The sequence below is a fragment of the Equus caballus genome, chromosome 21 (genome assembly GCF_041296265.1).
Source record: "Equus caballus isolate H_3958 breed thoroughbred chromosome 21, TB-T2T, whole genome shotgun sequence".
NCBI classification, from domain to species: Eukaryota; Metazoa; Chordata; class Mammalia; order Perissodactyla; family Equidae; genus Equus; species Equus caballus.
Genome location: NC_091704.1, coordinates 22,338,163 through 22,352,691, shown reverse-complemented (window position 1 = coordinate 22,352,691; position 14,529 = coordinate 22,338,163). Strand labels below are relative to the sequence as shown.

General features: G+C 39.5%; 1 protein-coding gene across 1 annotated transcript in view; it reads left to right on the top strand.

The window, feature by feature from the left end:
• The window catches only part of NLN (neurolysin), a 90,721-nt gene that overhangs the window by 43,095 nt on the left and 33,097 nt on the right, over window positions 1-14,529 (top strand). The window contains exons 4-6 of the mRNA XM_005604217.4: window positions 6,844-6,951; window positions 9,487-9,589; window positions 10,213-10,373. Coding sequence (XP_005604274.2) covers window positions 6,844-6,951; window positions 9,487-9,589; window positions 10,213-10,373 — 372 coding nt within the window. The remainder of the gene's footprint in view (window positions 1-6,843; window positions 6,952-9,486; window positions 9,590-10,212; window positions 10,374-14,529) is intronic.

The following is a 14,529-nucleotide window of genomic DNA, read 5'->3' as shown; positions in this document are numbered from 1 at the left end:
CTGTTTACTGGACTAGACAGGGGACTAGCACACTGTGGTGATCTGATCGACACCAGTGCATTCGTCAGAGTTGTTCATTTGTTTGAGCTGGTTCACTTCAGGCTTTTATTATAATAATTTACAGTAGTTCCATATTTGGTTCCATAATTTTTCCCTCTTTCCAAAGGCATAATTGCTCTCATACATGCGGATTATTATGTCAACATTTTTAGGGACTTTTACAATGTCTGTTAAGGCTACATCAGGACAACAAAAAAGTAACTATTGTGTTTATTTATGAACTGGAGCTTGTTTGATGAATTTTGTTACCTTTAAACACCTTCCTTGAAAATTAGTTATGTTTATTTAGGCAGCTTTTAAAATCTGGAACTATCAGTATCAGTTTTCTGCTAGAGTTGGACACTTTAATAAATGGTAAATCTCATCTGATTCATACCTAAAAGACAAAGTTAGATATATCTAAATATTCTGTTTATTTTTCTCTGTAACACTGTAAGTAAAGTATGACAACCATGATATAACACATAAAGCCTTCATTACGCTGAATAATAGGATCTTAAGTTTATGTGAAGTCAGCAATTTCAGGCGTGCTCTACTAAAATGAGGATGCTCTGAATATTATTGAGGCCTCAAGATACCACCAATGTAGACAATAATCAAGTATAATATCATCTTAATTGGATATAAAATATTATTTTAGCTCTCATGTTAGTTTTCACTTAGGAATGAAGAATAGAAATGTGAAATAACATTTCACAGTTCTTTATGCAAAATCTGTGCTCAATGAGGGTTCCATTATCTATTGATGAATAACATATTACTCCAAAACTTAGTGGCTGAAAATAGGAACAATCATTTTATTTTCTCTGACAGTTTTTGTGGATGAAGAATTCAGAAAGGATTCAGTTGGGTAGTTCTTGGAGTCCTGCATGTGGTTTCAGGCAGTAGTGGCTGCAGCTGAAGGATATAGGGGCTAGTCAGGCATCTCTCTCTTCATGTCGTCTCCAGGCATCTTCATGTAGTTGCTTTATGTGGGCTCCTTTGGTCTTCCTCACAGCATGGCGGCCTCGAGCCAGTAGGCCTTCTTTCATGGAGACTCAGGGCTCCAACGCGGGTGTTCCAACAAACTACACTGAAGCTGCATTGCATTTTATGGTCTTTCTCAGAAGTCACATAGCATCACTTCTGCCATATTGATTGACTAGTCACTGCCCTCTTCCTGGATTCAACGGATGCCGCATCTGAGTTTAGGGAGTATCAACTAACTTGCAGTCATATTTCAGAATCTCCAAAGTAAGTAGTTTGTTGACTAAATGGATGGATGAAATTACAGGAGAACATGAAACTAACCAGTGTGCTAGTCTCCCTACCTCCTTCCCAATGTGTGGCTACTAACGCCACTTTACATTTGTATAACAATATAATTATCTAATTTAACTTTTGCACCAATCTTGTGAGGTATCCTTTTTTATACATGGACGTATAACATATTAAATGTATCCTAATTCTACCAGAAGAAAAAGAAATGAAAACAAGAATTTCCTCAACCCTTTATCTAGAAAATGTCCAGGTATCAAAAGCCAGCAGTTATGGCCCAGGTCTTGGTGTTTTCCAGTCCTGACAAAGGTTCTTAACCATTGGCTAAAAAGCCAGCAAAGATCAAAAAAGGTTTCATAGACCCTCTTTCAAGCCATATTGGTGAGAAAAGTATCGAGTGTCTTCATGTTAAAACAATCCAGGCGTATGATATTTTATTCCAGTGCCCTGCTAAGTAGTAAGTACACAAGAGGCATTCTTTAGTGAAATAGAGTCTGAATTATGCAAGCTAGATTGCAAAATACAGTTATCTGTTGTAATGTTGTTTATATTTTTTTCAGAGCTGTGGGCTTTGGTCTTGCCAAATTCATCTTAGCCAATTAGTGATTTAAACAGAAAAGTTTTAATGTTACAGTGTAAATGAATAGGTCATGGGATTAAGTAAAGATGCTTTTAAGCATTATCTGATCTTCTACTCTACCAGCCATGGAGGCCTAGTGCTAAATTAAAATACAAGAATCAGTGCCTTAAAACCAGGGCCAAAAGGGCCAACCTGGTGGCACAGCATTTAAGTGCCCACGTTCTGCTTCTGGTGGCCCGGGGTCCGCTGGTTCAGATCCTGGGTACAGACATGGCACCACTTGGCACGCCATGCTGTGGTAGGCATCCCACATATAAAGTAGAGGAAGATGGGCACGGGTGTTAGCTCAGGGCCAGCCTTCCTCAGCAAAAAGAGGAGGATTGGCAGCAATTAGCTCAGGGCTAATCTTCCTTGAAAAAAAAAAAAACCATGGCCAAAGAAAAAGGAAAAACTATGTGCAGAATTCAACATAGTAATGGTAATTCCCTTAACCTACCGTTCCTTCTTGATTTTGAAATGTTTAAGTCTAGTTGTTAGTAATAATCAATACTACTGAAACTTGTAATTTTGTCAGGCTCTTAAAAGCCTAGAGACCCAATATAAAGCATCAACTACCTTGCCTTAGTTTCCTCGTTAGCCAGGCGCCCCTCTTTTGTGCTTCCCCAGTACTTACCTCTCTTTTCACTCACCATGTGATATTGATATTATCTGCTAATGTATCTTTTTTTCTTCCTATTACTTACAGCACCTCAAGGATATTCATCTGTTTCCCTAGCACCTTGCATAAATAGGAGCTCTACGTCCAGTGGAACTGAACTAGCCCCAGTTAAAAAGTGTCTTCATGTAGTGTCGTTCCCCTCCCAGTGTCCTCACTCTGCCTCACACTCAGCAGAGAATGGTCTATCGAGTTAGTGGTCAGCAAGCAGGCCTATCTGCAACCTCCTGCCCAGGAAGGCAGGTAGCCGCCTAAGAATGTCTTCTTCACAAAAGTAGGTTAGAAACCTAACAGTAAACATAACTGGCTGAAAAAAACAGAAAAAAGGGAATGAAACTGCAAATATGACACGTTTAATTAAATGTTATACCTCTATTTTAGCTTTTCCAATATTATCTATATTATACTCTATTGTCTTATTATGTTTCTTTAGCATATTCAAAGCTTATGAATCAGTTTTTCTAAATGATATTCAGAGGAATCTACTGTTTAATCTTCAGAGTTCTTTTAGCAACGTTGTAATTTCTACTTTGTATACACAACACAGCAAATCCCACTGAAATAATTTTTTTTGAGGTAACATTGGTTTATAACAGATAAATTTCCGGCGTACATCATTGTATTTCACTGTCTGTGTAGACTAAGTTGTGTTCACCACCAAAAGTCTTGATTGCCATCTGTCACTGTACACATGTACCCTTATACCCCTTTGGCCTTTCCACTCCGTTCCTCCCCTTTGGTAACTATCAATCTATTCTCTGTTGTCTACGTGTTTGTTTATTTGTTGTTGTTTTATCTTCTATCTATGAGTGAAATCATATGGTGTTTGGCTTTTTCCATCTGACTGACTTTACTTAACATAATGCCCTCAGGGTCCATCCATGTTGTCACGAATAGCAAGATTTCATCTTTTTTTATGGCTGAGTAGTATTTGCATTGAATATACCTACCACATCTTCTTTATCCATTCACCCATTGATGGGCACCTAGGTTGCTTCCAAGTCTTTGCTATTGTGAATAATGCTGCAGTGAACATAGGGGTGCATGTATCTTTTCGAAGTAGTGTTTTCGTGTTCTTTGAATATATACCCAGTAGTAGGATGGCTGGGTCATAAGGTAGTTCTATTCTTAATTTTTTGAGGAATCTCCATACTGTTTTCCATAGTGGCTGCATCAGTTTGCACTCCCACCAGCAGTGTGTGAGAGCTCCCTTTGAAATAATTTTTTATTTACATATTTTAGAAACTGAGAATGTGAAGGTCTTGTGAAGAAAAGGACAAAGTCATGGGACAGAAGGTGGGGAGGATTTGAGAGAAGTTAAGAAAATTTTTCATTTTTTGTTATGAAATTCTAAAGACTAGATAATGAATTAAGGATGGTAATGTAGTAGTATGGCATATGCGGAAAAGTGCTAAACTAACAATTTGAAGAATTTATTTCTAGCCCCATTTTTACCACTGAATAGCTGTGTGTGATCTTGGGAAGATCATTTAACTTATCTGTAAAATGAGTGTACAAGCATACATGTAAGAATGTGCGTGTGTGTGTATTTTAAAAGCTTTTTGTTACAAGAGGAAGTTAGAGGGGAAATAACGTCATCACAGAGATGAAAATAAGAGCTCCTGCTGTCAGATTATATAAATTTGAAAATTACTTCAGAGAATTTAAGCCCCACCCCTGCCCCACGCCACACCCCCGCCCCCAAAGAGGAGAAACTTCACCCAAAGAGACCTGAGACCTGGTTCAGATTCAAGGGGATTAAATTCTTGTTCAGGAAGGAAGGTGCCACCACAGCAGAGCAGTCCACGAGTGTTTGCTGAGTCTCTCCTAGGAAATCCTTGGGCAGTAATGCTGACCTTGCCTGGAGGCTGGAAGGGGGAATATTATTATAATCAGCTCTGGACAGGAATGTGCTTTAGAAGCACATTTTAGAAGTGCCTTACTCCTACCAGAGACCTCCGGAGATTTCCCAAGACCTCAGAGTCTGACTGGCAAAAGGTGTCTGGTTATAATTGAGTCTGATTTTTGTTAAGTGTCATTCTTGCAGTAAGTCAAATATTTGGTTACAGATAATTAGTCATATTTTAATTAGACCTAATTCAGTGCTGATTTTTCTCAGAACATCCTTCCACCTGTTTACACTTGTTTTACCCTATTTGGAGAGTGAGTACTTTCATCTAACCTAGACAACGAGTTTTGAGCTTACTATGCTGAGTATACTTCCGGACTTTCTGAAGTGGCGGCCCTGCCCCTCCCCGACATGGCGAGTCCAGGCCCACCTAGTGTGAGAGCCCACCCTGATCAGGCATAGTGTAGAGAGTAACCATTCTGCTTACTTCAGCTGGTGAGACTTGTGATGAAGTCTGTCCTAAGCTCAGGGCCAGATTTGACCAGGTGAACACTGGGAACCTGGGTACCCACACTGCTGTCCAGCTATGTTCCTGGCTTCTGCCGAGGCCCTCTGCCGTGCTGGGAGGCCCTCTGCTCTGGATCTCAACCTACTCGCTTGGATCCTTCACAGCTTACCCAGCTCTTGTCAGGCTTTTCTCACCAGGGATTTTTTTCCTCTCCCCCTGCTATACCTAGCTACTGCCTAGGTTCTCCCCAACCTTACATCTTCCAGTATTGTACTGTCTAGGGACTCTTGTTGCCACACCCCACACCTCAGGACAGACTTTCTGGCGCTGTTAAAGACAGCCGTGATTGACCCAGGTTAATCACATCCCCAGGAACGCTGTGGTTTGAACTGCTGGCCATCCCTGAGGGAACCAGCCCACAGCCCAGTTATCTCCCTGCCCATTCTGGGTTTCTTCACATTGCAGGCACCCGCTGCTGGGATCCCAGTGTGTGCCAATACCAGCTAGGGGGAGAGTTCCAACTCCAGTAATGCCAGCGTACTCAGAAATTCTCCAAGGACATAAAGGAGGTTATTATGGAAAAAGGAGTCTAACTGTTCTCTGCCTCCACTGAGAATAAACACAGAGGAAATAAACTCATTACTGTGGGTAATGTATGCACAACAAGTGCTTTAGTACAATAACATAAGTTTTTTTATTGGTAGGCAAAGTGAGATACAGATTGTTGTATGAAGTAGTACCCTCAGTTAAAATACAACTCTGTATTTACCTGCTGCAACAAAATGTAAAAAACATTACAGAATTATTGCAGCAAGAGCCTTGCACCAACGATCTAACATGCAGGCTCTAAAGCTAAGCACCGTTCTTTTAAAGATCTAATTAGTTGGGAAAATGAAAAGCTCAGGGATGGACAACCCAGGTCTTTCATGGAGAGAGAGTGCAACCAATGGTGGGTCTCTAAGGCGGAGAGGTCTCTGAGGCTCTAGGACTGAAGGCCCTCTTAGACTCTCAACCAGACTGAATCCGTTACACCTGCTGAGTCTGTCTGGCATCCTTTTCCACCCAAGGACCACAAACTGACCAGCCATCCAGATGTGCCGTGTATATTCTGCTGCCTGTTTTGAAAAAACATCTGGTGTTTTTATTACCTTGCCACGGCCTGGGGAATTTTCCCATCTCCTCCAGGGCCCTCCGTTGTTTTGAGGAGTGTTGTTTGTGCTGCTGCCTGCAGCGTCAAGTGTACTGTCCAGCTTTCCTCCTCTTTGTGCAGCGCTGACTCATTGTCCCCAGATACTTGTTCATATGCAGTTTGCTGTAGTCCCTCGATTTCTGTTGCCAAATGGCAGTAAGGCATTTCTGAAGTGTTGGAAGCCTTTGGCTGGGGTTTTATCCGGCTGTCCATGTTTGGTATGTTGGCAAAGGAGTCCCACTCTCCATTTGTGTAGAATTTGCCCATTATTTCTATTCCTGCCTCTGAAGTGGAACCAGGTTAGCAAATGATAGAAAATTAAATCCAGATGATTTGTGATAAGGAATATGTTTTGTGAAAAAGACCACTCAGTCATAGAGAATACTCAGAATAAGATTATGCAAATGTTTCTATTATCACACTTTCAAGTGGTACAGGCACTCTTGATTCTGATGCAAAGCAAGGCAATTCTGGTTAGCCTTTTATGTATTTAATTTTTCTGTTTTAAATGAGCAGAAGCTCACTAAAGCATAAAAGAAATTGTGTCTTCAAAAAGGCCTGCCTTAATCACCTATGTGCCTCATAGCCCAACAGAGATGATGAATAAATTTGCTTTGGCCTCACAGTTTATAATTTACTCATGCACTCTAGTAACAGAAATAGTTGTCACACTCTTTAATTTCAGGAAACCTGCGATCTGGGGAAGATAAAACCTGAAGCCAGACGATACTTGGAAAAGTCAGTTAAAATGGGGAAAAGGAATGGGCTCCATCTTCCAGAACAAGTACAAAATGTAAGTTTATGTTTCCTTTTCTCATATATAAAAAATAAATAAATACAACAAAAAACAGGAAATAGGGAAACACGTTTGTAATATGGGATATAATGCATAATACAAATCTGTTTACAATGTATTTGGTAGTGAATGGTTTTAAATTCTCCAACTCCTATTAACCTCCTGGTGACTGGCAACAACTGATAAGTTAGTTGTTCTTTAATCCTGTCCAGATTTTATTTGTTTCGTGTGTCCTGGGCTTATTTTCCCTACTCTCTTTTATATTCTCCAATAGATAGTTGTGGGTCTTAATAGATGATTTGTATTCTCACTCCCTTGGTCATACAGAGAGAGGGCACTGGTAATAAAATTCATACGATGGAGAGCTTTAAAACCAGCACTTTGGAATGGAACACCTTATGATTAATAAATGCCCTTTAAAGATGGAGAGATTAGCTGCTGAAAAGTGCTTCTCAAACATTTTTTTTTTGTCTAATGTTAGTCAAATCTTCCAGCTTCAGAAGTAGACTTGGTTACGGAATTAACTCATTCTTCTTGGACAGGAAACATAACCCATGATTTATTTGCAGGTCATACTTCCAGCCAGTAGAACTGGAAACAAGTTTGAAGGATATCCAAACCAAGTGTGTCAGCTTGGTAGCCATACCTGAAGGCACCACTGAGATATGGGCACCTTTCTCTCACCTGAATGCCTTTTCATCACCTTGTATCCTCTTCATCCCAGTTACAGGAGAAATGTGACTGATCTCGCTTACCTGACCCTTTGCCTTCCTAGTCCATCATCAGTTCTCTTTGGGGCATGAACGCTGCATTAGTTAAAACGTGTTTGGTTACAGCTAACAAAACCCTATTGATACAGTTTAAACAATAGAAGAGATTTATTTGCTTATATGACTGGAAGGTCTGAGGTAGTTGGGGTTCACAGGTTAGTTTGCTCCAGATGCTCAGTGGTGCCATTGGCCACCTGATCTTTCTATTTCTCTCCTATGTCTTCCTCAGTGTTAGTGTTATTGGAAGGTTGGCTTCCTTTTATCACTAAAATGGCTGGAAGTCTAAAATCCCCACCATCCATAAGAACATAGAGAAGCCCCCATCAAACTTCCTCTCATGTCTTAATGACCCAGATTGGATCATATGCCTAATCCTGAATCCCCTTTCAGTGAGAAGAATGCCAGGTGTGGGTTATGAACCAGTCACTACTGCAGTGTGGATAGGATTACCTAACTGGGGTAGAGTCACACCCCTGGAACTTCAGATAGGATCAGGTCCCACCCAAGGTACATGGCTGCTGTAGAGTGGGGGAGAGGTGGAAGGGAGCTTGGGGACACAATCAGAGTGTTTAAAAATGACTCTGTGCAGCATGTGTGAAGTCGACAGTCTCAGATTTAGTGTCCTTCACAATTACCTGCAGGGCTTGTTAAAGCTCTGGTTACACGGCCCCACCTCTGAAAGTTTGTGTTTCAGTAGGTTTGGTGTGGGTATCAAGAATTTTCATTTTTGGGGCTGGCCCCGTGACGCAGCAGTTAAGTTCGCACGTTCCGCTTGTTGGCAGTCCGGGGTTCGCCTTTTCAGATCCCGGGTACGGACATGGCACCGCTTGGCAAAAGCCATGCTGTGGTGGGCATCCCACATATAAAGTAGAAGAAGATGGGCACGGATGTTAGCTCAGGGCCAGTCTTCCTCAGCAAAAAGAGGAGGATTGGCAGCAGTTAGCTCAGGGCTAATCTTCCTCAAAAAAAAAAAGCAAAACAAAAACCTCTATTAAAAAAAAATTAAAAATAAATAAATAAATAAGAATTTGCATTTTTAACCAATTCCCAGGTGGTGTTGATGCTTCCTCAGGGCCACAGTTTGAGAACCAGTGTGGTTTATGTAAATTTCATTATCTAGCCTTTTCAGGAGAGTGGAACAGGTTAATAAAATTATTGCATTTTTTTTTTTGTGATTGCCTTCTTATTGCTTCCTTTGATTTCCCACCTAATATTTTTTATACAAATATTAAGGCCCATAAATCACCTTAATTTGCAAAATCTCTATAAAACTAAGACATAACCTTTTTTCCAAAGCAACCGTAGAATTAATTACTCACTTCTTATCTCTTGGTTTACTTCAGCACCGAATACTGATTTACTAAATTAAAATTTTGAATTAGGAAAGATTAGAAATATGGTAGTTATTAACCGACTATTAGATTCATTTATTCATTCATCAACTATTTATAGTGTGTATGCTATGTGCCAGACTCTGCTTTAACTATACCTCCTAAATTTATTTAGTACTTGCAAGTTTGCAACTAATTGCTAACACATTGCCAGGATTGCCTTTTTGTACATGTTACCTACAGATATTCGTGGACACAACACACACGACTGCAAAAAACTATTTTATCAAGCACATCTGTGAGAAAGTACATCCTGAGGGTTGGGTACAGAAGCCAATCTTCATATAAAAGTGAAACTTACTTAACTGATAGTGATAAAAATGAAAGTTTTGTTTTATTGTTAATGTCCTGCATTTATACCTTCGTTTCAGGAAATCAAAGCAATGAAGAAAAAAATGAGTGAGCTGTGTATTGACTTTAACAAAAACCTCAATGAGGATGATACCTTCCTTGTATTTTCCAAGGCTGAACTTGGTAAAATTTTGTTATTTTGTTATTTTTCTAGATTAAATGATATAATTTAAGCAAATAATGTCACCTCACAGTTTCCCAAATCAAAGTTAAAAGAATTCTTTAAAAAATGATCCAGTAACTTCTACAGAACCCACCACCCCTGCTACAGAAAAGACAACCAAACCACGCCTAGATTTTAGGCTAACAAGAACGTGTGCTGTTTCTAGAGACGGTCCAGGGGAGATTTCATAATCTTTCTTAGTAACTTATGCTGGTGTTTAACCACCTTCAGTGCCTGGACATTTTTTTCTTGCACAATGTCCCCTACATTGTAACTTAAACTAGTCTCTTCTTATTCTGTTCTGGATCTTTTTTGGCTTAATCTTGCCGGTTATCCATCAAAACACCATCTGTACAAATGCACTGAAGCCTGTTCATATTTTGAATTACCATCTCCTAAGCCACCTGTCCCTAACCACCACCCCCATTCCAAGAACATCAAAACAATATTATAAGGATTGTCGTGATTTTACTTGAATTTCAGTTACTCCACAAAATTCCTAGAGCTTCTTAAAGGCACCATGTCAATGCTGAATAAACCAACGATGAGTGGAAAACTTGATGTCTGAGAACATCTTTTGCAGGTGCTCTTCCTGATGATTTCATTGACAGTTTAGAAAAGGCAGGTGATGACAAGTATAAAGTTACCTTGAAATATCCACATTACTTTTCTGTCATGAAGAAATGTTGTATCCCTGAGACCAGAAGGAAGATGGAAATGGCTTTTAATACAAGGTGCAAAGAGGTACTATAAATGTTTGTCTTTCTTTTGTTTTTATGGAAGATTTTAAGGAAAGCGTTTGTTTTGTTCACTAATGTTGAAGTCAGCTCAGAGATTGATATTCCTGTTTGTGTGAGCGTTATGCTTCCTCATTCCTCAAACCTACAAGACTTGTAGCTTTTTCTTTGATTGTTGGCAGCCTGCTTGGTATGGCCACAGGCTAAGCTGTTCTAATAAAAATAGAATGGGTTAAATCAACTAAAAGTTGTATTCTTCTCCCAAGTCAACAGTTCAGGGCTGGCGGGGCATCTCTGTCTCCTCAGCAAGTCACTTCCAAGGCCATTCCAGTTGTCACCATTTCCCTCCCTGTTGGGGAAAGGGAAAATTAAGTACAGAGCAAGCATCTTTAGGAAGAAGACCTGGAAATGGTATCCATCAACACCATTCACATCCCATTGACCCAAATTCCATCAGATAGCCATATCTAGCTGCAAGGAGAGTCTGGGAAATGTAATCTTTAGTTGACAGCCATTTGCTCAGCTAAGGTGATTCTATTCCTAAAAGGAAAAAAGGAAGAGTTAGAAATGGATTCTCAGAGTCAGCTAGCCAGCTTTGCCACAGTCTGCCTCTCTGGCTGTTCGGATAACCATGAGCACGTTTTTTTCTACACACGAAGCCTGTTTGTCAGATCCCAACCAGCTACTGCCTGGAGCTCAAAGACCCGTGATACACAGTCAAAGATCTGGGTGATACACAGTCCTCCCCAGCTATAGCTTCTCATGATCAGCAACCTCTGAGACAGGAGACAAGTTGTCTGGGCCACTCACGCCCAATACACGCTTTCAGTGGTAGAACAGGAGCAGAATAAACACACTAAAACCTCCCATTTGGAAAAGGAAAGAATGGGAAAGCTAGCAGGCCCATACCAATTTTTAAAAACTATTTGGCAGGAATTGTGAGGATTCCGTGCTCTGGTCAGTTTCCTCAGAAAGCTTATTGGGCTTATTTGGGTCTCCTTTCCAGCGGGAATTTCTTTAGCAATAGTACTCCGTGGTCCCTGGTTTTGCCTGCAGGCAATTCTTTCTTGTCCATAACCCTCCATGATCATATCCAGGGCAGCTGCTGGTATAGATACCTGCTGATGCTGGTTTGAAGCCTGAGGGTTGCTTTAGGAGTCAAATAACCACAAGCTTTTGTAGGTCAGGCTTACAATATCTTTGGTAATAAAATTCCTTCAAAAACTTAATAGGTTTCTTGTCTGTTTGCTTCCGGATTCATGTTAAAATAACTACATCCAAATACCACTTTTGGTCATAGTTCTTAAACCTACCAGATCTTTTCTTATATACTAGCTCTTGTATCATATCCATCCTGCTTTTTCTCAAGTTAATGAGGTCTGCTCCTGGGCCCTCTGAAACAGTAGGCTTGAGGAGGAAGGCAGCATTCTCAAACTAATCTCCACAGTTCAATAACTCTGAGTGACGATCTTTTCTCCTGATGTTAGGAGTACAGAGCAATTGGCTTTTCCAGCCATCTGAAGCCCCAGCCATCTGCTGACCTCTGTTAGCAGAATTCTTTTCCTTTTGTTTCTGCAAACTGACCAATTCTCACTTGAGTTCATCCCTCTCATGTAATCTTTCTAAAAGCAATAAATACCAACAAACACACACTATAATTATTAGTTTTCCCAAACAATTCCCCTAGAGCAGAGACCCAGTAGGTAATTGGCCTGCCTTCCAAGTTATGGAAAGCAGTAGTTTTAACAAATGTTATCCACGATACAATGAGGATTACCAGCTTCTCAGCCTGCAGTGACTGTCCTCACCTTCCATTCCTGCACGCTTTTCATTTTTGTTATAGCAGCTCCTGATTCCTGATATCAGTTTCTGTGGGTGTTAGGGTACAGGTTAAGCAACTATACAAAAGCCAACCAAAAGCACAGTGACTCAAGATAAACGTTATTTCTCTTCAGAAAGGATTAGTGGTTATGAGGGGCTGGGGAGACTGGAGAATCATTGCTTAATGGTTACCAAGTTTCTGTTTGGGATGTTGGAAAAATTTTGGAAATAGTAATGGTTGCACCACAGTGCGAATGTAATCAATGCCACTGAATTATACACTTAAAAATGGTTAAAATGGCATATTTTATGTTATATATATTTTACCACAATTTTTAAAAGAAGATTTATTTGTCTTGCAACTAACCCTACGGAGGCGAGTGATCCAGAGCTGGAGGACAGCTCTGCCGTCCTCAGTATTATGGCTTCCAAGGTCATCATTGTCATCTTCAGTTCACAGCTAGCAAGACAAGCATCTTTAAGGAGATGACCCAGCAATTTCTCTCATCACCTCATTCACAGTCCATTGTCCCACTGTGTACCACGTCACCACAACTAGCTTTAAGGGGGGCTGGGAAAGGTAGTCAGGTGACCCTGTGTCCAGCAAAAACTCAGAGAATTCTCTTACTAAATAAAGAATGGGCCAATAGATATTGGGAGAAAATTGGCAGTCAAGCGAGAAGGTCTAAGAAAACTGAACATGGTGAAAGAAAAATTCAAAACTAGTTAATTTTAGAACTTGGAGAATTATATCACGTATTTCTCCTATGCATGTTTCCACTCTAGTTTTAAAGTAATAATTATAGCAGATAATTATATAGTGTCACTCTTGTACTAGGCACTTTTCTATGTACTTCACAGATTTTCTCATTTTAATCATCGTTATACCCCTATGACTTAGCTATGTTTATTATCCACTTCTTGCAGATGAGAAAACTGAGGCACAGAAAGGTAAGAGACTTACCAAAGGTCAGACAGCTATTAAGTGGTGGAGCCAAATGTCTGACCTCAGTGTGTGATCTTCCTTAGAAACCTGTCTATAAATAATTTGCTTACTTAATCATTGGGAGCAATTTTTCTTTGACCTCAACATTTAATCCACTTTCTCTAGGAGATGACTTTTCCTTTAACTGTTAAAAATTAAATAAAGCAACATCATTATTTATATTTTTAATACAAATAAAATACAAAAAAATGTTTGTAATAATTTGAAAAACAATCCCTGAAACATTTTTAAGTGTAGAGTTCTGTGGCATTAAATATATTCATATTGTTGTGCAACCATCACTACCATTCATCTCCAGACTTTTCCATCTTTCCCAACTGAAACTCTGTACCCGTTGAACACTAACTTCACATTCTCGGTCCCCCAGCCCCTGGTATCCACCGTTCTACTCTCTGTCTCTATGAATTTGACTACTCTAGGAACCTCATATAATATTTGTCCTTTTGTGACTGGGTTATTTCACTTAGCATAATGTCTTCAAGGTTTATGGTTGTTTTAGCATATGTCAAAATGTCTTTCCTTTTTAAGGCTGAATAATATTCCATTGTATGTGTATACCACATTTTCTTTATCATTCATCCACGGATGGATATTGGGTTGCTTCTGCCACTTGGCTGTTATTCACATAATGCTGCAGTCAACACAGATGTACAAATATCTGTTTGAGTCCCTGCTTCCACTTCTTTGGGATATATACCCGCAAGTGGAATTGCTGGATCATATGGTAATTATGTGTTTAATTTTTGAGAAATTGCAATGTCATTTTCAGCAGCAACTGCACCATTTTACATTCCTGTCAGCAACGCACAAAGGTTTCAAATTCTCTACATCTTGTCAACACATTATTTTCTGTTTTTTTGATAATAGCCATACTAATGGGTGTAAACATAAAGCAGCAAATTTTGTGTTATGTATATGTTACCATAATAAAAAAAAAATTTTAGGTACCAATATTTGGTGCAGTCCTGTCAATGAGATTAAATGTGGAATCTCTATAGTCCTTAAGAATACGTTTCACTCTATGTTTAACAGTACCTAAAATTTCATTAGGACCTCAGAACGATCTCCTGAGGTTTAAAAAGTCAATTATTTCAGAAATATAATTGGATCATGAGTCAAGAAAAAGTCTGTAACACTGAATTGGAATAATTTAGTAGAAGGTAAGATGGTCTAAAAATATGTGACAGTGTCACCAACCTAAAAATACATGTAATTACTCTTTTTTTTTTTTTTTTTTTTTAAAGATTTTATTTTTTCCTTTTTCTCCCCAAAGCCCCCCGGTACATAGTTGTGTATTCTTCGTTGTGGATTCTTCTAGTTGTGGCATGTGGGACGC